General features: G+C 63.4%; 1 protein-coding gene across 2 annotated transcripts in view; it reads left to right on the forward strand.

Annotated features, from left to right (window-relative positions):
* The window catches only part of ADAP1 (ArfGAP with dual PH domains 1), a 37026-nt gene that overhangs the window by 7782 nt on the left and 7124 nt on the right, over positions 1–22120 (forward strand). For both annotated transcript variants that reach the window (XM_066342085.1, XM_066342084.1), the window contains exons 2-4: positions 7079–7209; positions 10744–10835; positions 15750–15832. In XM_066342085.1, coding sequence (XP_066198182.1) covers positions 7079–7209; positions 10744–10835; positions 15750–15832 — 306 coding nt within the window. The remainder of the gene's footprint in view (positions 1–7078; positions 7210–10743; positions 10836–15749; positions 15833–22120) is intronic.

Raw genomic sequence — 22120 nt, forward strand, 5'->3', positions numbered from 1 at the left:
CCTCCCTCTGCGCCCTCCACGCCACACCACGGTGGCGTCTGGCCCTTCAGAAGGGCCACTGCAGCAGGCGCGAGGGGACGTCTCACTGTGGTCTGGACCCGCATTTCCCGGCCGACTAGTGACATTGAGCATCTTCGCTGCCTGTGGGCATCGTCTGTTCTTTTTCTTCTGTTTTTTGAGATGTGGAGTCGGGTCGAGATTTCTTCTCCTTCATGAGAGCATCTATCACCCACCATAAACCTCCCTCTTAGAATGGCCTTTGCTGCATTTATTAAATTATTGTATGTTTTCATTTTCGTGTGTTTCAGGTGTTAAAATTTTTTTTTTCCCTTTGACCCGTTGATTGTTCAATAGCGCGTTAATCCACAAATACCTGGGAATTTTCCCGTTTTTGTCTTATGATTTTTAGTTCTATAGTCAGAAAAGATGCTCGATCTGATTTCGGTTTTATTCAATGTATTAAGATTTGTTTTGTGGCCCTGGCCAGGTAGGTCGGTTGGTTAGAGCGTCGTCCGGAAGAACAGGTTGCTAGTTTGATCCCTGGTCAGGGCGCATACAGGAACAGCTTGGTCTTCTTGTCTCTCTCTCTCTCTCTCAAAAAAAAAACCAAAACAGGCCTGACCTGTGGTGGCGCAGTGGATAAAGCATCGACCTGGAAATGCTGAGGTTGCCGGTTCGAAACCCTGGGCTTGCCTGGTCAAGGCACATATGGGAGTTGATGCTTCCAGCTCCTACCCCTCTTCTCTCTCTCCTTTCCCCCCCTCCTTTCTAAAATGAATAAATAAAAAAAAATAAAACAACAACAACAACAATGATGTGCGGCCTAAAAAATATCTATTCTGGCAAATATTCTGTGTGTGCTATAGAAAAATGTGTATTATGTTGATTTTGGGTGAGATGTTCTATAAATGTCTGTTAAGTCCACCTGGCCTAACGTGACCTTTCAGGCCAATGTTTTCTGACTGATTTTGCCTGGGTGACCTATCCATCGATGAAGTGAGGTATCAAAGGCCCTTACTAGTATATAATCTTCTCCTGTTAGGTCCGTTAATAATGGACTTATATTATTCAGTTAATACAGTGAATTGAATTGCTTCCATGTTGGGTACATAGAGATCTAGAAACATTCCGTTCTCTTGTTTGGTTGACTTCTTTATCGTTATGTAGCAAGTCTCTGGTCTCTTTCACAGTTTGGTCCTGACGTCAGTCTTTGATGAATGTTGTGGCAATGCCAGCTTTCTTTCGGTTTCTATTTCCTTCCTTTTATGAGGCCGAGTGATACTCCCCTCTGTGGAAAAATCGTACTTTTCTTATCCGTTTACCCGGCGGTGAGCAACTGGGGCGTGGGGGGCTCCTGCTGGCCTAGCCGTGTGCTGGTTGCCCTGGGGGCACGTCATAGCTGCCCACAGGGGCCGGTCAGGGATGGGCAGCCGCTCCTGTGCTAGGAGCTGCCACTGACCACCACTGACCATCACTTCCTCTCCACCCTCCCCTGGACGTCCGCCCCCTGCAGGACTTGAGCAGCTCCAGAGGGCCAGGGAGGGTGCCCAGGGGGGAGATGTTCCCCGTGCCTCCTGGGCCAACCTCCCAGCAGCCTCTCTGGGACGGGCAGTGAGTCCAGGTGGCCAGGGACAGTTTGGAGGCCCGAGATGGGTGGCAGTGAGTGAGAGCCAGGGCCTGGGGCTGGTGCAAACACTCTGCAGAGGTGGTGATGTGCGGTGCTGCGCGCCCGTAGGAGGCAGGCGCCTGGAGGGCCCGAGGAAACCGGGTGCAGAACACCAAGGGCGTATGGTTTCTCCTTATTTGACGTGAAATTCACACGGCATAAAATTGACCATTGAGCCTGACCAGGCGGTGGCACAGTGGATGGAGTGTTGGACTGGGATGTGGAGGACCCAGGTTCAAGACCCCGAGGTCGCCAGCTTGAGCGCGGGCTCATCTGGTTTGAGCAAAGCTCACCAGCTTGGACCCAAGGTCGCTGGCTCGAGCAAGGGGTTACTTGGTCTGCTGAAGGCCCATGGTCAAGGCACATATGAGAAAGCAATCAATGAACAACTAAGGTGTCACAGCGAAAAACTGATGATTGATGCTTCTCATCTCTCCAGTCCTGTCTGTCTGTCCCTGTCTGTCCCTCTCTCTCTGTCTCTGTAAAGAAAAAAAATTGACCATTGAAAGGGAACAAGTCAGTGGCGTTTGGAATATTCCCAATGTTGTTGTGTGACCCCACTGGGACACAGCCCTAAAATAATTCTTACAGCTGGGAGACCAGATGAGGTACAAGGGGGGACGTCCTGAGGGGGATGAGCCTGGAGCCTGGATGGTGGGGCTGGTGGGAGGACCCCCAGGAGGAGGCACCAGGTTAGCACCGCAGAGGCCGAGGGGCTGCAGTGGGGGGGGGACGAGAGGGGGCATGGAGGTGTACACGGGGGCGGCTGAGAGGGAACTTGGGGTCCGAGACGGACTTTGACACCTGGCCTCACGTGTAAGCTGAGCGAGTGGGGGACTGAATGAAGGTGCAGGAGAGAGCCGGAATGTGCCAGAAGGCCCCTGGACGGGGGCGGGGTCAGGGCACAGCTGGGGCCCTGTGCTATCAGTGGATTGGGAGCAGGGTTCCCCCCGCTAAGAGGAAGGCCAACGGGAGAGGAAGGTGCCCACCTCACTCAGCCAGGTGCCAGGAGCATCAAGCCTCCTGAGTGCGGCACCCGCCAGGCCTCTGAGGCTTAGACTCCAGCGGGGAGACAGGACAGAGAGGTGTCACCTGTGCAGCAGGGCGAGGGGACCTGGGCTGCCACACCGATGGAGCTGTGTGTGGAGGGGCAGCTCCTGGCGGTGAGCAACTGGGGCGTGGGAGGCACCAGGCCTGCCCTTCCCACCTGGGCTGGCCCAGCACCCGCCGAATGCTGTCACCAGCAGAGCTTCACCCTCCCCTGCTGGGCCTCACCTTGGAACGAGCAGAGGTCTCTGGAGCTGGGCCCAGGGCCTGGCCAGCCCACCCTCCCCCTGCTGGGCCTTGGCCGAGGGGACACACGGGCTGGGCCTGGCTCAGCCCCATCTGCCTCACCTGTCCAGCTGTGTCAGTGGTAAGGTGGCTGAGTCATCCTGGAGAAGACAGGGCAGGGGCAGGCACTGACCACCGGGGAGCAGGGGGGGCTGGTGGCCTCTGACAGTCTTCCCTGAGCTGCCGGGGGGGGGGGGGGGTGTCTCCCCAGCTGAGAGTAAGGCAGGGGCCCAGGGACACCTGGGAAGCCCCATGGCTGCAGGAGTGTTCCCAGAGCCTCAGGCCTGACCCCCCCCTTACTGCACGGTGTCCATCCTCTCCAGCCCAGGGTGGACTGATGGGCCTTGTGGTCTGTCCTGGGTGAGCTCAGACCCTGAAGGCCGACTGCAGCCCCCTGGGCAGGGAATTCCTGAGTCCTGGGTGCCCACAGAGGACCAGAGAGGAGGAGCAGGCTCTGGACAGCTCCTCTGGTGGGCCCGGGCGGAGGGATGCCCTGGAGAGGAGCCTGGGACAAGGGTGTGGGGCTCCTGGCCGGACAAAGGGGTCCCGGTGCTGGGGTGCCCCAGCCAGCGCCGCCCACCACAGGCCCTCCTCCCTCTAAGCTTAGGATGTGCAGCTTTGCGTCCATGTGGACACGCCTCCCTTCCCGTCTCTCCTGGCCCCGGCTGGGTGGGGAGGACGTGATGCAGGGGCTTGTGGCCTTTCTGTTGTGCAAAAGGGTTAGTGTCTCAGTTTCCTCATCTGAAACTTCCTTGAGCCCTCGTAGAAGCCGCTGCTCACGTTGGGTTCGCGGGCCGGCACACGCGTGTGCACATCCCCATGCACCAGGTGGGCGCGGGTCTGGGTCCCGCAGCCCTGAGTTGTGCCCCGGTGGGTCCTCGTGCCAGCTGCAAGACGCCAGGCAGGCGTGTGACCTCTCCTGGGTCCTCAGGGCCGGTTTTCCCAGAGAGAGGACGTCAGTGACAGCCGTGACCACCCACCTGGGCACAGCCTTCCTGGGCTCCCTCGTGTGCGCCGCACCCGTTTGTCCCTAGGAAGCAGGTGGGCACTGGTTCTCGTGAAGGGCCAGACAGTACATGTTTTCAACTGCGTGGAACACGCGTTCCCTGCTGGGTCCCGCAGGTTGGCCGCTGGGCAGCAGTGCTCTGAGGACACCCCAGCTCCCAGTCCGGCTGTGGGAACCGGGCCACCGCCCCGCCCTGCCTGATTTTCCAGCTGAAACCTGCTTCTTGGGCCGTGGCCCCACCTCTGCCCTGGCTGCTCCGCCCTCCCCTGGGCAGCCCGTGCCGGTCACTGCGCCGCAGGCTGGCCCGTGGGTGCGGCTGTGGGCGGGGCCGAGGCTGTGGGCGGGGCCGAGGCTGTGGGCGGGGGCGCAGAGGCCCCTGGGCCCCGGTCCCTGCGCGCCCCGTGTCTCACCTGGGGCCCTGTGGTCAGAGCCGCTGCCCCGCTGGGCTGGTCGGTGTGTGTGTGGCCCGCCCAGCCTCCCTGCTCATTTCCTCACTTCCTGCCGGGGCAGCGTTGTCGCAAAGAGGGAGCCGGCTCCCGGGGCCTGAGCAGGTGGCTGCCAGCCTGGTGCCCCGTGGTGTCCTGGCGTGGGCCGTGCCCAGGGAGCACCCGGTGGGTGGGACCGTGGGGTGGACGCTGCATTGTCCTCTGCAGCGGTCAAATCGTGTGAGCGGCACCAGAACCAGTAAGACCTTGGTCACAGGCGGGCTCTCCTGTCAGGTTGTTTGAAGTGTCCCTGCCCCCACAGAGGCTCGGAACAAGGGGACGTAGCCTTCTCCCCATCCCAGACCCCACTGCCCACCCTCTGGGGCCTCTGTCCCACAAGCCCAGGCCCCACCAACCCTGCAGATCCTGGCTTCTGGTCCCTTCCCAGCCCTAGCCACCGCAGCAAGTTGTGGCCTGTCCCGTGGTGTCCCCAGGTGGTCACCCTGCAGGGCTGGAAGGGAGCTAGGAATACAGCTGGCCGGGCAGTACAGCCGTCTGGTCAGGGCTGCTGGGCGGGGCTGCAGCAGACCTGACCTTTACCTTCTGGGGCCGAGACAGTGCATGGTCAACAGGCAAATGACCACAAATGCCCAGAGAGGCAAGTGCTGTGGAGAATGAGGGGCACCTGACAGGACGCATGGGGGTGTCCCCCGCTGGTCAGGGGTGTGTGGTGACATAGGGCTGGGGCATGCAGGGGGCAAGGACCCGCTAGGTGTTGGGGGAGTAGCTTCTGGGCCGGACGAGGCGTGGTGAGAAGTCCCCGGAACCTTCCAAAGAGCGTTGGTGTGGTGTGCGCCTTCCAAGCATGGCTGTGGCTTCCACGGCCAGGGGACAGATGTGCCTGCCCATGGGACGGCCCCTGTCCCTCAGGCCCTCAGTCACAGCTCTTCTGAGCTGGGGTAGGGCCCCCCCAGAACCAAGGCTCCAAGGCCACGGGGTCTCAGGGAAGCTGCCACCTTTGGAGGCCCCGGTGGGCACCTCCTCTGTCAACCAGCTCAGTGCAGGGAGGGGGGCGGGGCGGGACCTCCCCTCCCGGTGGCCTCAGAGCACCAGCCTCCGTGTCCCTGTGTGTGGGGGGCACTTCCCCACCCCCACCCCCGATCTACCTGGAGCCCCTTCCCACACCGGCCACCTCCCCCCCCCACAGACCCCAGCGTGCCTGTCCTCCCGCCCATCCCCCCACTGTGGGTGGCGGGCTCCCTGCTCACAGCTCCCACGGAGAGCCTAGGGCTGGGCACCGGGCCCGCGGATGACGCAGCTGTTTTTCTCTGAAACTTCTCTGTTCCGAGTGTCACTCAGAAACTGTGTGTCTCGGGCCAGCTGACCGCCTCCCTGGCCTCTCCTTCCTCCGCTCGGCTCGTCCCAGCCTTCAGAGTGGGGACTGGACACTGAGCTATGCTGCTGGGTGGACAGCAAGCACCAGCTGTCCCCACCCAACTGCCACTGACCCCTCCAAGGAGGTGACCTGTGCCCAGCGTGGTGTGACCCTCCCAGGGCCGGGGGCTGGGGGTCCTTAGCCCAGGAACTAATGGTGCCCCCCCCGTAACCCTCCATTTACAGGTGCACCCCCCCCCCCCACTGTGCTGCATGGACATTCGGTGTCTGAGGGGCTCTCACTCCTGGTATCAGACTGAGTTCTCTGAAGGTCCCTGAGGGAAGTGGCCTGTGGCGGCCTGTGTGTGGTCTGTATGTGGGCACAGCCCTGTATCACAGAGAAAAACGTCCAGACTTGGCAGCGTGCAGGTGGCCAACTCCATGACCCCAGGCTCTTGGACTCCTGGGCCCTCCGGCTGTGGCCACTGCAGGGTGGGGTCAGCGCTGTGCTCTCGGGAGCGTGGCCTGGCCACGCGGGGGGCATGCAGGGGCCACGCAGGGGGCATGCAGGGGCAAGGGCCCGCTAGGTGTTGGGGGAGTAGCCTCTAGGCTGGACGAGGCGTGGTGAGAAGTGTCCTGCGAACCCGCTCAAGCTGGTGGCCTCAGCGGGCATCTTGACTTAACCCTGCCTGGTCAGAGGGTTCTGTGGGCTCCCGGCAACAAGGCCCACTTCCCTGGTGTCCCCCTCCACAGTGTCCCCTGTGCCGTCGGTCAGTGTGAGAATTTCAACCGATGGAAGCCTGGGCCCCTCGCCTCTCCCTGTCTGGACGCGGGGGTTGTCAGCACACTGCTGGGTCTGCGTCATCCACACCCGCGTGTCTGTTCACCCTCTCAAGTAAAGTGGGCACACGGTGTCCCCCGGTGTGCCCGCAGGCACGAGCAAGCCAGGGTCCTCTTCACACCAGACACGTCCGCTCTAATCACGTGCTGTCATCGCTGGGCGTGTGGTCCATTCTCGGATGTGTCATCATCAGTGTCCCCTACGTGATGGAGTGTCCACTCGGGGGTCTGGGCAGCTCTGGCCCCAGGGCAGCCGGGGTGTTGGGTGGGCTGCTGCTCCTCTGGGGGGGGCACCGGGCCCTGCCTGGGGTCCTCAGAGCCAGTGACCCTGGGGATCTCACCAGGGGCCTGTTGCTCAGATGGGGGCCCGAGGCCGCAGGAGGCCCTCGCAGGCCTGGGCTCCCTCTCACCCAGGCTCTGCCCTCTGCCTTCCAGATCCCGACTGGGCCTCTTACACCCTGGGGGTGTTCATCTGCTTGAGCTGCTCCGGCATCCACCGCAACATCCCCCAGGTCAGCAAGGTCAAGTCCGTTCGCCTGGACACCTGGGAGGAGGCCCAAGTGGAGGTACGGCCAAGGCTGGGGGGTGGACACTCAGGGCCACCCTGGGGACCTCGGCCTGGCCCTTGAAGGTCCCTTCATCCCTGGTCCTCCAGGCTCCAAGGCTCGGCCTGGCAGGGACCTGAGGCCGGGGGTCCCTCCTGTGCAGCTGCACCCCACCCTCACCCTCGTTGCTGGATGCAACTGGGCCAACTCTCCCCACCTCCCTGTAGGGCAGCTGCAGAGAGGGCCGAGGGTCCCCTCCACTGGCCGCTCCTGGGCCTCTGATCCCAACACCTCGAATCCCAACTCCTGGGGCTCTGGTGCTCAGCTGTGCGGGGACAGGCCCTGGTCTTAGGGCATGTGGGTGCCGTGTGGGTGACAAGAGCCCGTCCGCCCTGACCCATGTCTGCTGAGCTCTCGCTGAACCGGGGGGCTGGGGCGGTGGCTGGCACTGGGAGGACCTTGGGGAGGGCACAGGTGGTGACTCACGCTGGGTGGCAGGAGGGCTCCTAGCCCAGACCAAGTGGGGAGAGGGGTGGGCTGGGGAGACCCCCAGGTGGGGTGTAGGAGGACAGGAGAGGTGGAGCAGGCGGGGTCTGGCCCATGGCGGCTGCGGGGAGAGGGGTGGGGGCCGAGGAGCAAAGCCAGTGGCTACTCGAGGTCCCGCTGCAGGACAGACAGTGGTTGTGCAGTGAGAGAAGCCACTGGCTCGGGCGGGGCCAGCCATGGGCTCAGGGCATCCGGGGTTGGTAGCCCATGTGTGCCCCGACTTGGGGGTCACTGGTGCCCTGCTGTCATTGAAACTCGGTGGCACTGGCCTCCCCTGGGAGCTTGTTACAAATGCACAGTTCTGCGTTGAGCAAGGTCACTGTATGGGACACTCACCAAGTGTGGCTGGAAACATCCTGACCTCACTTGTGCAGAACACGGGAAGGCACGCCCTGATGCCACCCTGGGCTGGGCTGGGCTCTGAGGCCCCGACTAGAAACCACTTGGTGGTGTGGTGCCCTGTCAGGAAGGAGGGGAGGGGGACCCAGACTCCTGCTCTGCTGGGACGCCCCTGGTTCTGTCTGCAGATGCTCAGGAAGGGGTCTGCGGGGAGACGGGGCTGGTGCCTGGACGGGGGCAGGGGGTCTTCACGTCCGCTGCGTTGTCCTCACAACAAGAGAGCTGGCCCCTCTGGATGGACACGGGTGTCCGTCTCCTCCCACCAACCGGGGCCAGTGACCAGCCTGGGAGAGGCGTCACCTGGTGCAGGTGGGGGTTAGGGGAAGCCCAGCTCCTGGACGCGGAAGTGGCACCGGCAGGGGTGACGTGCTACAGCCCCCCTTCCCCCTCTCCCAAGTCCACGCAAGGGCTCCCTGCTCCCCCTTTGCTGAGGAAGAGGGGAGGCAGTGTCCCTCTGGGGTCTTCGTGTCTTATCTCGAGTGAAGCCCAGCATCTAGTGGGATGTTCCGATCATCAGTGTCTCCGTGCCCTGACCCTGGGAGTCACTTCCATTGTCTTGGGGTTCTCACGCATTCACGCATTCGAGGGAGGAGCTGACGCTTCTCTAGGCTGTCTCTTGACTTGGCTCGTGGGGGTTTTGCAGTGGAAACATTTCACTTTGGTGTCGTCAGGCTGATCAACCTCTTCTTTTGTGGTTTTAGGGTTTATAGCAAACGTAGGCCTGCTCTAGCCCAGGATTATTTTTACTCACAACAGCTTTATTGAGGTGTAACTCACACACCATACAGTGCACCCTTTTAAAGCGTAGTGTTCACAGGGCTGTGCAACCACCAGGATCTAATTTCAGAATCTTTTCATGTCCCGAAATAAGCCGGGCACCCATAGGCAGCCCCTGCTCCCCACCTGCCCCCATCCCAGCCCCTGGGAGCAGACAGACGTCCCTCTGGGTCTGCTGTCCTGGGGGTCACACAGCTCGGCCTCTGCGCTCCCTCCCGCTCTGGGTGTCACGGAGCCGCCAGCCGCAGCCCCTGTGACACCCCCGTTCGTGGCCAGCGCTTCCCACTGTGGGACAGGGACTATGTGTCGTCCACTCTCCAGTGACGGGCTCTTGGGTCGTCTCTCCCCTTCTGCTACCGGGAATAGCGCTGCTGTAACCGATCGTGTGCCAGTTTCTGTGGGCATGGCTTTGCCTCTCTCGGTCTGGAGAGGAGCTGCTGGGTCTCCTAGGGACGCTGCTGTAACAGTCGAGGGAGAACCTGCCAGACAGCCTGTCCAGAGCGGCCGCACTCTGGCCAGCAGTGCAGAAGCAGCCGGGTTTCCCCGCGAGCACTTACCCGTCTCCGATGGCAGCCACCCCAGGCAGAGAGAGAGCCCGTGGCTCGTGCCGGTGCTGACGTGTGTGTCCCGCTGGCCGGACACACATGTGGGAGCTGAGCCTCTTCCCACATGCCTCTCGACCACCTGTACGTCTTCCTGGGGAAAGCGTCCACTCACATCCTTCACCCAGTTCAAAAACGGTTGTTCATCTTTATTGTTGAGTTAGGAGTTCCCGTTATGAAGAGCCCTTCATCACTCCCATCACTGGTGGTGGTTGTAAACACGCTTTCTCATGTGGGTACTTGTAACATCCTTTTTCAAATAACTTTTAAATGCAAAAACTGCCTTCTTTTTTTTTTTTTTTTGTATTTTTCTGAAGCTGGAAGCGGGGAGAGACAGTCAGACAGACTCCCGCATGCGCCCAACCGGGATCCACCCGGCACACCCACCAGGGGCGAGGCTCTGCCCACCAGGGGGCGATGCTCTGCCCCTCCGGGGCGTCGCTCTGCCGCGACCAGAGCCAGTCTAGCGCCTGGGGCAGAGGCCAAGGAGCCATCCCCAGCGCCCGGGCCATCTTTGCTCCAGTGGAGCCTCGGCTGCGGGAGGGGAAGAGAGAGACAGAGAGGAAGGAGGGGGGGAGGGGTGGAGAAGCAGATGGGTGCTTCTCCTGTGTGCCCTGGCCGGGAATCAAACCCGGGTCCTCCACACGCTAGGCCGACGCTCTACCGCTGAGCCAACCGGCCAGGGCCCCTAGGGCATTTTTGCTTCTTAAATTTTAAAGTAAACTCTAGAATCATTGCTAGCTTTAAAAAAAAAACAAAAAAACTATTCCTGGGTTTAGGTGTTTTGTTTCTGAGAACTGTAAGAAGCACACAAATTAACCCGGAGATGGCGTGTTCACTCTCCCACCCACAGCACGGACCTCGTCCCGGGTCTCTGTCACCTTCGCGGGGAATGGTATTTCCCGTGGAGACGGAACATTCCTCATTGGGCTGATTCTTAGGTGCTTTGCCTAAGAATCGTGGAGGGTTCTTCCCTCTGTCACCCCTGTGAGCGGATTGGTTGGTGTTCTGTGTGGAAAAGCAAGTGGTTTTAGAATTCTGATTTGGTAGCAGCCTTTGGTCAAATGTCTCGTTGGTGGTTTTTTTCCAGTGGGCCGTCTGGAGTCCCACCACGTTCACACCTGCTGTTCCCCCTCACTCCAGATGGTGCCCCCGGGACAGGGAGGGTGGGGAGGTCTGGGCCCAGCGAGGGCCAAGCCCTTGGGTGTGCTGACTGTTCTCTCTCTCACAGTTCATGGCCTCCCACGGGAATGCTGCCACCAGGGCCACATACGAGTCCCACGTGCCGTCCTTTTATTACCGGCCCACATCCTCCGACTGCCAGTGAGTAACAGAGGGCTTTGTCAGGGCCCCCGGTAAACAGCGCTGGGCCCAGACCCATGAGGACCACGGGGCAGGGAAGGGCGGGAACAGCGTTGCCCAGGGAGCTCACGGGAGCTGGGCCTCAGCCACAGGGGCGGCCCCCTTGGGCACCTCCATCTGGCCTGGTTCTTGGCAAGGTGGCCAGTGCCCGGGGGCCAGAGGACTGTCGGCAGCTCCAGCACCTGGGTCCCGGGTCCGAGAAGCAGTTGTTGTATGCAACTCGGCCTGGCACAGAGACCTTGTGTCGCTCATGGCCTCTGAGTCTGAGTGTCCCGTGTGTCCGCCCTGTGGGGCCTCTGAGTCTCAGTGCCCCGTGTGCCCGCCCTGCGGGGCCTTGCGGGCTGTGCTCAGCTTGGCTCTCTGAGCCGGTCCCCACCTGCCCTGGCTGCATGGCCCGTCCCCGCCCCGCCCCTGCCTGTGTCCCCCCAGGGCTCTTTCTGTTTCTACTGAGGACCCCCCTCCTCTGGCCCCTCGGGTCTGGATGGGGGGCACTTAGCACTCTTCCTCTCGGGGCCTGGGGGCTGGGCACTCTCTGAGGGGAGGGTGGCCTCAGAGTCTCTCCGCCCAGCCCAGGGTGGGCACACCTGTGGGTCCTGGAGGTCGGGGGTTAGTGCAGGGCCCAGGGTCTCAGGCAGGGGGTTGGGGCTCTCAGCTGTCCCTGGCCCCTCTGTGAGGCCCTGGAAAGCTGCCCCCGTCCTGGAGCCGCGGCTGCGGCCTGGCCCTCCCCCTCCCCCTCCCCTGGCGTGTCTAACCCTCTTAATCAGCAGCCCCCCTGGATGCCCAGTCCTCTGTGTTCCCAGGATGGGATGTCATCTCTGCCTGGGAACCCACTCCCAGCCCCCACCCAGGCCAGTGACACAGGTTCCGGCCCTGATCTGGGCAGCACCTGCCTCCTGCTCCTGACGGTAAACTAGACGCCTGTGGGCCAGGCTGGTGCTGAGCTGTTTCCATCTCTGCCTTAAACGTGCACGGGGTGGGTCCAGTGCCATCAGCCGGCTCCTGGCTCCAGGCGGCCGGAGGTGTGCCCAGACGCAGGCGACTTATTTCGTTCCCTGCGTGTTTATTTGTCCTGGCTGACGTGTCCCCCAGAGGGGCGCTGGGTGGCTGTGTTCTCTGTGAGTGCCCGGCCACTACTGGGCAACCTGGGCCCCAGGCCAGCTGGGTGTCGGTATGAATCAGCGAGGCCGGGCAGCTCTTTCCGAGACGTGATGTTATCACCCGGCCGCAGGCTGCTCTGTGGTTGGGTCATTTGCCCTCATACCTCACACCTCCTGCCTGTCTGCACCTGTGACAAGGAACAGGTTGGCCCACAGGCTCATGTCCTCGCTGGGATGCTTAGCAGGTCCCTGGGCACCCTGGGGGGCTGGGCATCCCAAGGCAGTGTGCTGATGCCCAGGCGGGACCTGCCTTCCGGAAGCCTCCACCAGCTGAAGGTTCTTGGGAGCCTGGCTCTGTCCACACGCAGCAGATGCTCAGGTCTGCCCAGGCCCGGTCCTGGGGGGCACAGATGCCAGGAGGGGTGGGGTTTCAGAGAGCCCCTTGCTGGGCTGGGATCAACAGGGAGGCCTGACCGGGAGGTGTGGGGGCTGCTGACCGAGCTCTGGTGCCAGCCATGCGGTGCTGGAGGTGGAGGTCGGTGTCGGTGCCGTGCCCATGAGACGGCCGGGGGCAGTAGGAGGTGTGGTCTGAACTGCTTTGTGTCCTGCCGGGCACATCCTGGCTTTGCACACTGAACGCCGGCCTACGGCCTCCTCCAGGAGGCAGAGGCCCTTTGGCCTCAGTTTCCCCAGCTGTAAAATGGGATGGGTGCCACCTCTCACCAAGGTGCCCCAGGAACAAAGCAAAGGATGTGAGGCCTGTGGCCAAGTGTGGCCCAGAGCGAGTTCTCTGGACATAGTGTCCCCGCCCACCCGCCTGAGGCTCCGAGCCCCCGTGGGCTGCAGTTAGGGAGAAGCATATGAGCTCAGAGCATCCAGTGACCTGGTCATTTTTAGCGGCTGGACAGTGACTCAGCGGCCCAGGCCCGGGCTCTTCCTGTGTCGCTGCTGGTGTCGGGGGTTTCGACACTGACAGTCATCGCTCTCCTCTCGGTCTCACTCTGCGGGCACCCCCTGCCCAGCTTCCTGTGTGCTGGGTGTGGGCAGGGCGCTGGCGGAGCTTCCTGGCAGCTGCGGACCTGTGGGCGCCCCTCTCTCCCTGGGTCCCACAAGTTCTAGAGCCCAAAGTCTGCCCAGGGCCCCAGCAGAAGAGGGTGCTGTGCTCGCTTACTGGGGCCGTGGGGACAAAGCATGACTGGCCAGCAGCTTCAATGCCAGAGTCCGGAGGCTGGACAGGCGAGAGCAGGTGTGCAGGGTGCCCCCGAGGCCCCGATCCTGGGCGTGGAGGCGCGTCTGGTCTGCGTCCTCACGTGGCCACCTGTGTGCCTGTGTCCACGCTCCCCTCTCTGTAAGGACACCCGTGTGCCTGTGTCCAAGCTCCCCTCTCTGTAAGGACACCCGTGTGCCTGTGTCCACGCTCCCCTCTGTAAGGACACCCGTGTGCCTGTGTCCAAGCTCCCCTCTCTGTAAGGACACCTGTGTGCCTGTGTCCACGCTCCCCTCTCTGTAAGGACACCTGTGTGCCTGTGTCCACGCTCCCCTCTCTGTAAGGACACCCGTGTGCCTGTGTCCACGCTCCCCTCTCTGTAAGGACACCCGTGTGCCTGTGTCCACGCTCCCCTCTCTGTAAGGACACCCGTGTGCCTGTGTCCAAGCTCCCCTCTCTGTAAGGACACCCGTGTGCCTGTGTCCAAGCTCCCCTCTCTGTAAGGACACCTGTGTGCCTGTGTCCACGCTCCCCTCTCTGTAAGGACACCTGTGTGCCTGTGTCCACGCTCCCCTCTCTGTAAGGACACCCGTGTGCCTGTGTCCACGCTCCCCTCTCTGTAAGGACACCTGTGTGCCTGTGTCCAAGCTCCCCTCTCTGTAAGGGCCACCTGTGTGCCTGTGTCCACGCTCCCCTCTCTGTAAGGACACCTGTGTGCCTGTGTCCACGCTCCCCTCTCTGTAAGGACACCCGTGTGCCTGTGTCCAAGTACCTCTCTCTGTAAGGACACCTGTGTGCCTGTGTCCACGCTCCCCTCTCTGTAAGGGCCACCCGTGTGCCTGTGTCCAAGCTCCCCTCTCTGTAAGGACACCCGTGTGCCTGTGTCCACGCTCCCCTCTCTGTAAGGACACCCGTGTGCCTGTGTCCAAGCTCCCCTCTCTGTAAGGACACCTGTGTGCCTGTGTCCACGCTCCCCTCTCTGTAAGGACACCTGTGTGCCTGTGTCCAAGCTCCCCTCTCTGTAAGGGCCACCTGTGTGCCTGTGTCCACGCTCCCCTCTCTGTAAGGACACCTGTGTGCCTGTGTCCACGCTCCCCTCTCTGTAAGGACACCCGTGTGCCTGTGTCCAAGCTCCCCTCTCTGTAAGGACACCCGTGTGCCTGTGTCCACGCTCCCCTCTCTGTAAGGACACCTGTGTGCCTGTGTCCAAGCTCCCCTCTCTGTAAGGACACCCGTGTGCCTGTGTCCAAGCTCCCCTCTCTGTAAGGACACCTGTGTGCCTGTGTCCACGCTCCCCTCTCTGTAAGGACACCTGTGTGCCTGTGTCCACGCTCCCCTCTCTGTAAGGACACCCGCCGGTCAGGCTGTCCTGGTCCAGGTGCTCACCTTTTTTGTGTGTGTGTGACAGAGAGAGAGGGACAGATAGGGACAGACAGGAAGGGAGAGAGAGGAGAAGCATCAATTCTTTGTTGCAACACCTTAGTTGTTCATTGGTTGTTTTCTCTTATGTGTCTTGACTGGGGGGCTACAGCAGACCGAGTGACCCTTTGCTCAAGCCAGCGACCATAGGGTCATGTCTATGATCCCACGCTCAAGCTGGTGAACCTGCGCTCAAGCCAGTGACCTCAGGGTTTCGAACCGGGTCCTCTGTGTCCCAGTCTGTCACTCTATCCACTGCACCACCTCCTGGTCAAGCACATTTTAATCAATAATCTGCAGCCGCCCTGTTTCCAGGACCAGGGTTGGGGCCTCAACACAAGATTTGGGGCAGGGGGTGGATGCAGTTCAACCCATAACTGCCCCGTGAAGAGGCAGAGATGACATGCCCAGGGGTCACCTCCCAGGAAGCAAAGCCTGATGCTGACCTTGGGGAGGTGTCCTGATGCAGAGGACTCGGAGGCTGACCGAGCAGGGGTGGGGTGGGGGTGGAGAAGGGCATTTGGTAATGGCGGTCAGACACCATTGTGGGGAAGCCCGAGCAGATGAGCTGGGTGGGACCCGTGGGCACCACGGCCACACTTGTCCACAGGGTCGTGTCAGCAGGTGTCCACACACTGGGCCGCCCTGCCCTCCAGCTCCACCCAGCTCCCAGGGCCTGGGACCACCAGGGCCTGGCCCAGCGGGGTGCTGGGGGTTGTGAAGCAGCTGCCCTGAACACAGGACGGGTGTGGGGAGCCCCGGCCACCATCAGCGGGCTGTGGGCACGCCCTGATGATCATTTAGATAAGTAACCAGAACCTGCAAATCCAGACAGGACGTGGATTCGTGGTTCGGGGGCTGGGGGTGACTGCCTGTGGGCATGGGCTTGTACTCAGGGTGACGGAATGTTCTGGAACTGGGTCATGGCGGCAGCTGCACACCTTGTGAACACACTGTGAGCCACTGAATGGGAGGAGCGCTTTAAGGGGGTGAATCTGATGGTGTGTAACTCACATCTCAGTTTTTTAGAAAGGCGGGAGGTATTTGAGATAAAACTGCCCAATTAACCATTTTAAAAACCAAAGCGGGCGTCCCTCAGCCCTGACCTTCGCGAGCCACGTGTCCAAGGCCCCCTCTGTGCTCTGTCTCCAGCCTCCTGCGGGAGCAGTGGATCCGGGCCAAGTACGAGCGGCAGGAGTTCTCCGACCCCGAGAAGCAAGAGCCCTACTCGGCAGGTAAGGCAGCTGCGGCCCCGCGGCCCCTGTCTCCACCTCCAGGCCCCCGAGTCTGTCCCTGCGTCCCCCGGGTCCCCACCTCCGGGTCCCCGAGTCTGTCCCTGCGTCCCCCGGGTCCCCACCTCCAGGTCCCCGAGTCTGTCCCTGCGTCCCCCGGGTCCCCACCTCCAGGTCCCCGAGTCTGTCCCTGCGTCCCCCGGGTCCCCACCTCCGGGTCCCCGAGTCTGTCCCTGCGTCCCCCGGGTCCCCACCTCCGGGCCCCCGAGTCTGTCCCCGCGTCCCCCGGGTCCCCACCTCCGGGCCCCCGAGTCTGTCCCCGCGTCCCCCGGGTCCCCACCTCCGGGCCCCCGAGTCTGTCCCCGCGTCCCCCGGGTCCCCACCTCCGGGCCCCCGAGTCTGTCCCCGCGTCCCCCGGGTCCCCACCTCCGGGCCCCCGAGTCTGTCCCCGCGTCCCCCGGGTCCCCACCTCCGGGCCCCCGAGTCTGTCCCCGCGTCCCCCGGGTCCCCACCTCCGGGCCCCCGAGTCTGTCCCCGCGTCCCCCGGGTCCCCACCTCCGGGCCCCCGAGTCTGTCCCCGCGTCCCCCGGCTCCCCACCTCCGGGCCCCCGAGTCTGTCCCCGCGTCCCCCGGGTCCCCACCTCCGGGTCCCCGAGTCTGTCCCTGCGTCCCCCGGGTCCCCACCTCCAGGTCCCCGAGTCTGTCCCTGCGTCCCCTGGGTCTCCACCTCCGGGTCCCCGAGTCTGTCCCTGCGTCCCCTGGGTCCCCACCCCTCTCCCGGAGCAGCACAGCCTAGGAACCCAGGGACGGGCTGAGTGGTCTGGATGCATCTTGCCATCCTGGCTTCGACCCTGCAGCCGGCTGGGCCTGCGTGGGGAGCGCAGGGGGTCCTGCAGGGCTGCAGCCGGCTCTCCCGCCTGGTGCAGGAGGCGCCTCTGCTCCCGGGGGGGCCGGCAGGGTCCTGGCAGAGAGGGGGCTCTGCTCCCGGGGGGCCTGCAGGGCCGGCAGGGTCCTGGCAGAGAGGGGGCTCTGCTCCCGGGGGGCCTGCAGGGTCCTGGCAGAGAGGGGGCTCTGCTCCCGGGGGGCCTGCAGGGTCGGCAGGTCCTGGCAGAGAGGGGGCTCTGCTCCCGGGGGGCCTGCAGGGTCCTGGCAGAGAGGGGGCTCTGCTCCCGGGGGGCCTGCAGGGTCGGCAGGTCCTGGCAGAGAGGGGGCTCTGCGGAGGGGCCGGGCGCCAACAGCTGTCAGCGCCGTGGTTTCTGCTGCCAGGAACGGGTGACTTGTGAGTCCCCGGGAGTCCACAGCGTGAGGGGCTCCATCTGCCCGTCAGGGACCCCTCCACACAGGTTGCCCGGAGGTGCTAGTTGTTCCCACATCCAGTCTGTAGTCACAGGGCCTGGCAGGCCACTCTGGTCCCCTCCTCCGATCTCCCACCCGACACATGGCTGCTGTGCCTCCACGGCTGTCCACCCCACACAGCCATTCCTCCTCTGCTAGCGAGCCCTGGCCTGGGGCTGGGGGCTGGGCTCCTGGGCCTGGTTAGCACCCGGGACCCTCCCAGGCTCCGTCCCGCCTGAGCCCCCGCCTGCTGCTGGGGACCCTCGGGCACACTCAGCTGGAGCTCCCTTGTCTCTGGTGTAAGCGTCTGAGCTGCCGATGACGAGGCAGCACGTGACCTCATGTCAGGTGGCACCGGTGGCGACACGGCTGCGGCACTGAACTTTGGTGTCCATCTCCACGTCAGGACACTCTGGTTCTAAGTGACAGAAACCTGACTCGGGCATAAGGAACACAGGGAACGGCGTGGCTGACCCAGTCGGGCGGCTTTCAGGCACAGCTCGATCCAGGGTCATCTGTGTTGTGAGGCTTGGCTGTGGCGTTCCCACCGCCGGGCTCTGCCTCTGGGTTAGGACCCGCCTTCTGGGTGCATCTGCGCCCCCACAGGCCTAGATTTCACAGCCCTCTTGTGGGTTTGCAAGACAAAGGCCCATGTGGTTCACAGAAGTGCGAGGTGGAGTCTCGTTTCTGGTTCTGACTGGTTGGGTGGGCGTGGGACCGGTCGCGATGACGTGGCGTGCGTCCTGGGCCGCAGGAGCGGTCCTCACGAGGGAATGTGGGGCGTGCATGCAGGCAGCTGACCCTCGGAGCTTGTCCCTCACGGGCGCTGGGAGGGGAGGGAGACTTTGCGGTGTGTTTGGGTGTCAGTTACCGGCACGGGGGGCCAGGCCTGTCCCTCTGCTTCCTGCTGCGGACGGGAGGTGGTGACAGCGAGGGAAGCCAGGACCCCAGACGGGCAGCAGTCACTCAGACCCGGATCCTGCCCAGCACTCTGCTGGGATGGAGGGGCAGGCCCCCGGCACCTCCACGTCCCCTCTGCCCAGCCCCGCCTCTTCCCCACCAGCCCTCCCCACCAGCCCTCCCCGCCGCCAGTGCCTGTGTCGGCCAGGAGGGGCAGGGAGAGGCGGCCCCCGACTGCGCCCCGGCCCGTGGGTCTCCTCCAGGGGCCCTTCCTGCCTCTGAGGAGCACGGGGGTTCCCGTGAGCACTTCCTGCTCTGCCCAGATTTGCCACAACACTTTCTCACCACTGAATGCAGAAGTCCCGGCAGACGAGAAAGGGAAACGGCTGGCTCTGGAATCAGGGTGAGGCCCGGCCCGGCCCGGCCTGCTGCCCGGTGCCCAGGGCTGCTGTATCCCCGTGTGGTGACCTGCACGCTCAGTGCGGGCAGTGCCCCCAGGATGCTGGAGCAGGTGGGTCACCACCCACTGACACCAGCTGGGGCCTCCGACGAACCCAGACCTGCCCCCGGACGTCTGGGGGCTCCCGGTGACCAAAGCTGGACAGTTTGAACAATGAGCTAGGACGTGGTGGCATTTGTAGCCACAGGATGAAGTAAATGTCCAAGGCCCACACCGACGCAGACAGAGAAGTGAACCAGCGAGGGGCACTGCTGTGGAAGAAACCAGCTGATGGGCCCAGAACACACACGGAGACCCGCGTGGAGCCGGGGTCTCGTGTAGACAAGACCTGCGTGGGCGCTGGCGCCCGAGGAGTGGTTCCTAGACACTGACGAGGACAAGGAACATGTGCTGACTTCCTGGCCGACCCCCTCCCCAGGTGACAGGCTCGTCACCACCACAGACACGACGACACATCACCTGGCTTCGGTCGTAAGGACGTCAGCGTCTGAGGGACCCTGGACAGATGCCAGTCCAGCAGCCGTCAAGGTCGTGAAACGCAGGCTACGTAGAGATCCAGGCATGCTGGGGGCTGTGCTGTTGGCAGCCTGGGGCAAGGGGACCTTGGGGACACCTCTGTGATAAGGGCGGGGGCTTTATCAGCCGAGCTTTGCTGACAGGCCATGGGCGGGACAGCCCGGCGCTGGGGGGACCAGCACGGAGCCCCGCGGTCTCCCTCCTGTCACTGCGCGGGCGCTGACTGCTGGGCAGGACCTGGTGGGAGGGAGCGAGGGTGTGGTGAAGGCCCTGGTTCCAGGTAGAGCCAGACGGGCAGGTGCCACCCTGGCAGGCCCCCCACTGCCGCTGTGGCCAAGGTCACAGGCGTGGGCGGTCCCTGGCCCCGAGGCCCCTGCCAGCTGGTGTGACCCTGGGTGACAGCGGCTCCTGGCTCCCTCCCTGCCCAACCCCGCCTCGAGCCACAGCCTCAATGGCTGCCTTTCACCCGTGGACAATGCCCCCTGTTGTCCAGAAAGCCAGGCGCCCAGGCTGCCCCCAGTCACCGACAGACACAGCACTTCTGCTGAGGCTGTGGACCCCGCTGCTCCCCACCTCCCTCCAGCCCCCGAACAGCCTGGTGTTCAGAGCAGGCCTGGGCTGCCAGCCCCCAGACCCTGTCCTGAACGTCACAGAGCAGAGTCCTGGGGGCTTCCTGAGGGAGTGACAGAGGCTGCCCTCGGCCTCGGGGTCCCTGTGTGGTGGGGTGATGGTGCCCCCGTCTGGGGTTGTTGGAAGCATCAAGTGATGTCTGTGGGGCACACAGTGGGGATGCTGGTCGGGGGCCGACCAGACGGTGGGTTTGTGCGGCTCCCCCAGGAGGGTGAGCTGACTGCTCCGTCACCCGGGGGCTCCCCCAGGAGGGTGGGCTGACTGCTCCGTCACCCGGGGGCACCCCCTGGGCTCAGCCCACATGTCCTATGTCCCGGCAGCGAGCTGCACGTGGGCGTCCGGTTTGCTGTTCTCATGTGGGGGCCTGTGTGGGGGTCTTGGGGTTGGGGGCATGTGGATGGGGAGGGAGGATGATCTTCGGGCTCATGTGGCCCCCACGCCTGCTCTGCCAGGTGCCTGGACACCCGGGTGGGGCGTCCGCAGGTGGGGATCCTGTAGAAGCTGGCCAGCCTGTCCATGAGCAGGGGTGTCTTGTCCTCTGTGTGCCCTGTGCTGGTGCTCGGGGGGTCCCTAGGGAGCAATGGTGACCCCGGGGAGCCCCCAGGCCAGCCCCTGGCCTCATCATGAGCGGCCTGCCTCCTGGGGAACAGGATTTGGTCCCCAATACCCTGCTGGCTGCTCTGTGACCTTGCAGAGGTCAGGTAGTGTCTGTGCCCTGGGTTCTTGGTGCCAAAGCCCTGCGGACCGACGGTCAGAGCCTGGCCCCTGGCCTGGCAGCGGGTCTGTTCCGTGTCCTCACATGGGCCCTCTCCTGACGTCATCGATGGAGCCGCCGTGTGGAGCCTGGTGTGTGGCTCGTTTGCTCAGCAGGACGCGTCTGAGACACTGTGTCATCCCCGCACTGCAGCTCATCCTGCGCAGTTAGCGCGTCTGGGCCCAGCTGCAGACACTGGCCGGGTCCGTTTCCCTCCGGCCGTATCATACAGATGTGTTTCACTTTGCAGAACGCTGCCAGTGTCTTGAAGGGTGGCTTGCCATCCCCTTGGCTGCATAGAAGGTGCCAGGTGAGCTCGCCCACCTCGGGACGGGCAGTGCTGTGGCCTGGCCACTCTGGCAGGTGGGCAGTGGTCTCATCACTACTGACGTGCTGGACCTTCTCCTTTACAAGTCGGGGTCTGAGAAGAGGCCACTGCACAGGGCGTGGCCGTGGGCTGGCTTCCCCCCCTGGACCCAGCACACAGTAGGTGCGCTGCAGGGAAGGCTCTGACACACAGTAGGGCCCAGCACAGAGTGGCCACGGGCACACGACAGGTGCTCAGTGAACGCTGAGTGAGCCGCCTGGCCCCTGCCCAGGACAGGCCAGCCCTTTGGGAGACCTGTCACCCATCCGGGCCCAGGCGTGGGCAGATGGCACCGCCAGGCACTGTCCCACTGTCTGCAGCCTGGCGAGGCCCCTCCCGGGGCTCCACCCACAGTTGTGGGCTGAGCGGGCACCTCCGGCTGGGCGGTGCCTCTGGGCACAGCACTGCGGCCGTACAAGGGGGGCCTGGGGCGCACGGGGTCCAGGTGCCTCGAGAGCCCGGGGAAGGTGGGCACAACCACGCCTCAAGTGCCGGCCCAGGGGCTGGAGGCTGAGACGACGCTGACCCCACGCTAAAGGCCAAAGCACTGTCCATCTGCTGGAGCCATGTCGGGGACCCCGGCCAGCGCCCATTTGAAAATACTCGGCGGTCATCGTGCTTGGAATTAGGCCTTCTGGCGGCTCGCTCGGGAAGCCGGCGGCCGGTGAGCCGGACAGGCTCAAGCCAGCCTCTCCCACCCTCCTGTCGTCTCGACTGGAGACGTGAGCAGAGCTGGTCAGTGAGTGCGGGGTCACCGGGCCTCCCCCCAGTTCTCGCAGCCACTCTGCGTGTCCTGGGCTCTGCTGCCACCTGCTGGGTCTCGCGGGAAGGGCAGGCGGGAGAGGGCCCCCAGCCTCTGACTGCTGGTGAGGGGCCCTGGGCCTGGGCTTCCTCTCTCAGCCTCAGTTTCCCTTTCTGTACAACGGGGATGAGAACAGGTGTCTCGGAGATCCTTCTGGGATTGGGTGAGACGACTTGTGTCGGGCTGGGGGGGGACCTTGTCCTAGGCGGTGTTCAGTGGGATCGCAGACACAGTCCGGATGGCCACCGTCCAGGCTGTGCAAAGGTCCCGTGGGCACTGGACCATTGACCCGTGGACTGCTCCCTGGCTTGTGTGCTTATTCAGTCAGTTAAGAAACACTTCAGGCGGGGCCCTGTTTGGGCGTGGGGACACAGTGGTGGCCCTGCGCATGGACCCTGAGTGACGAGGGCCTGGGTGTTGGGGGAAGGCAAGCAGGCCGTCTGTCCTGAGGAGCCCAGCTGCCACCTTCCTGGGGGCACTCTCTAGGGTGCAGAAAAAACAGCGCCTTGTCTCCAGGGTCAGGAGGG

Source organism: Saccopteryx leptura, chromosome 6 (genome assembly GCF_036850995.1).
Source record: "Saccopteryx leptura isolate mSacLep1 chromosome 6, mSacLep1_pri_phased_curated, whole genome shotgun sequence".
Lineage (NCBI taxonomy): Eukaryota > Metazoa > Chordata > Mammalia > Chiroptera > Emballonuridae > Saccopteryx > Saccopteryx leptura.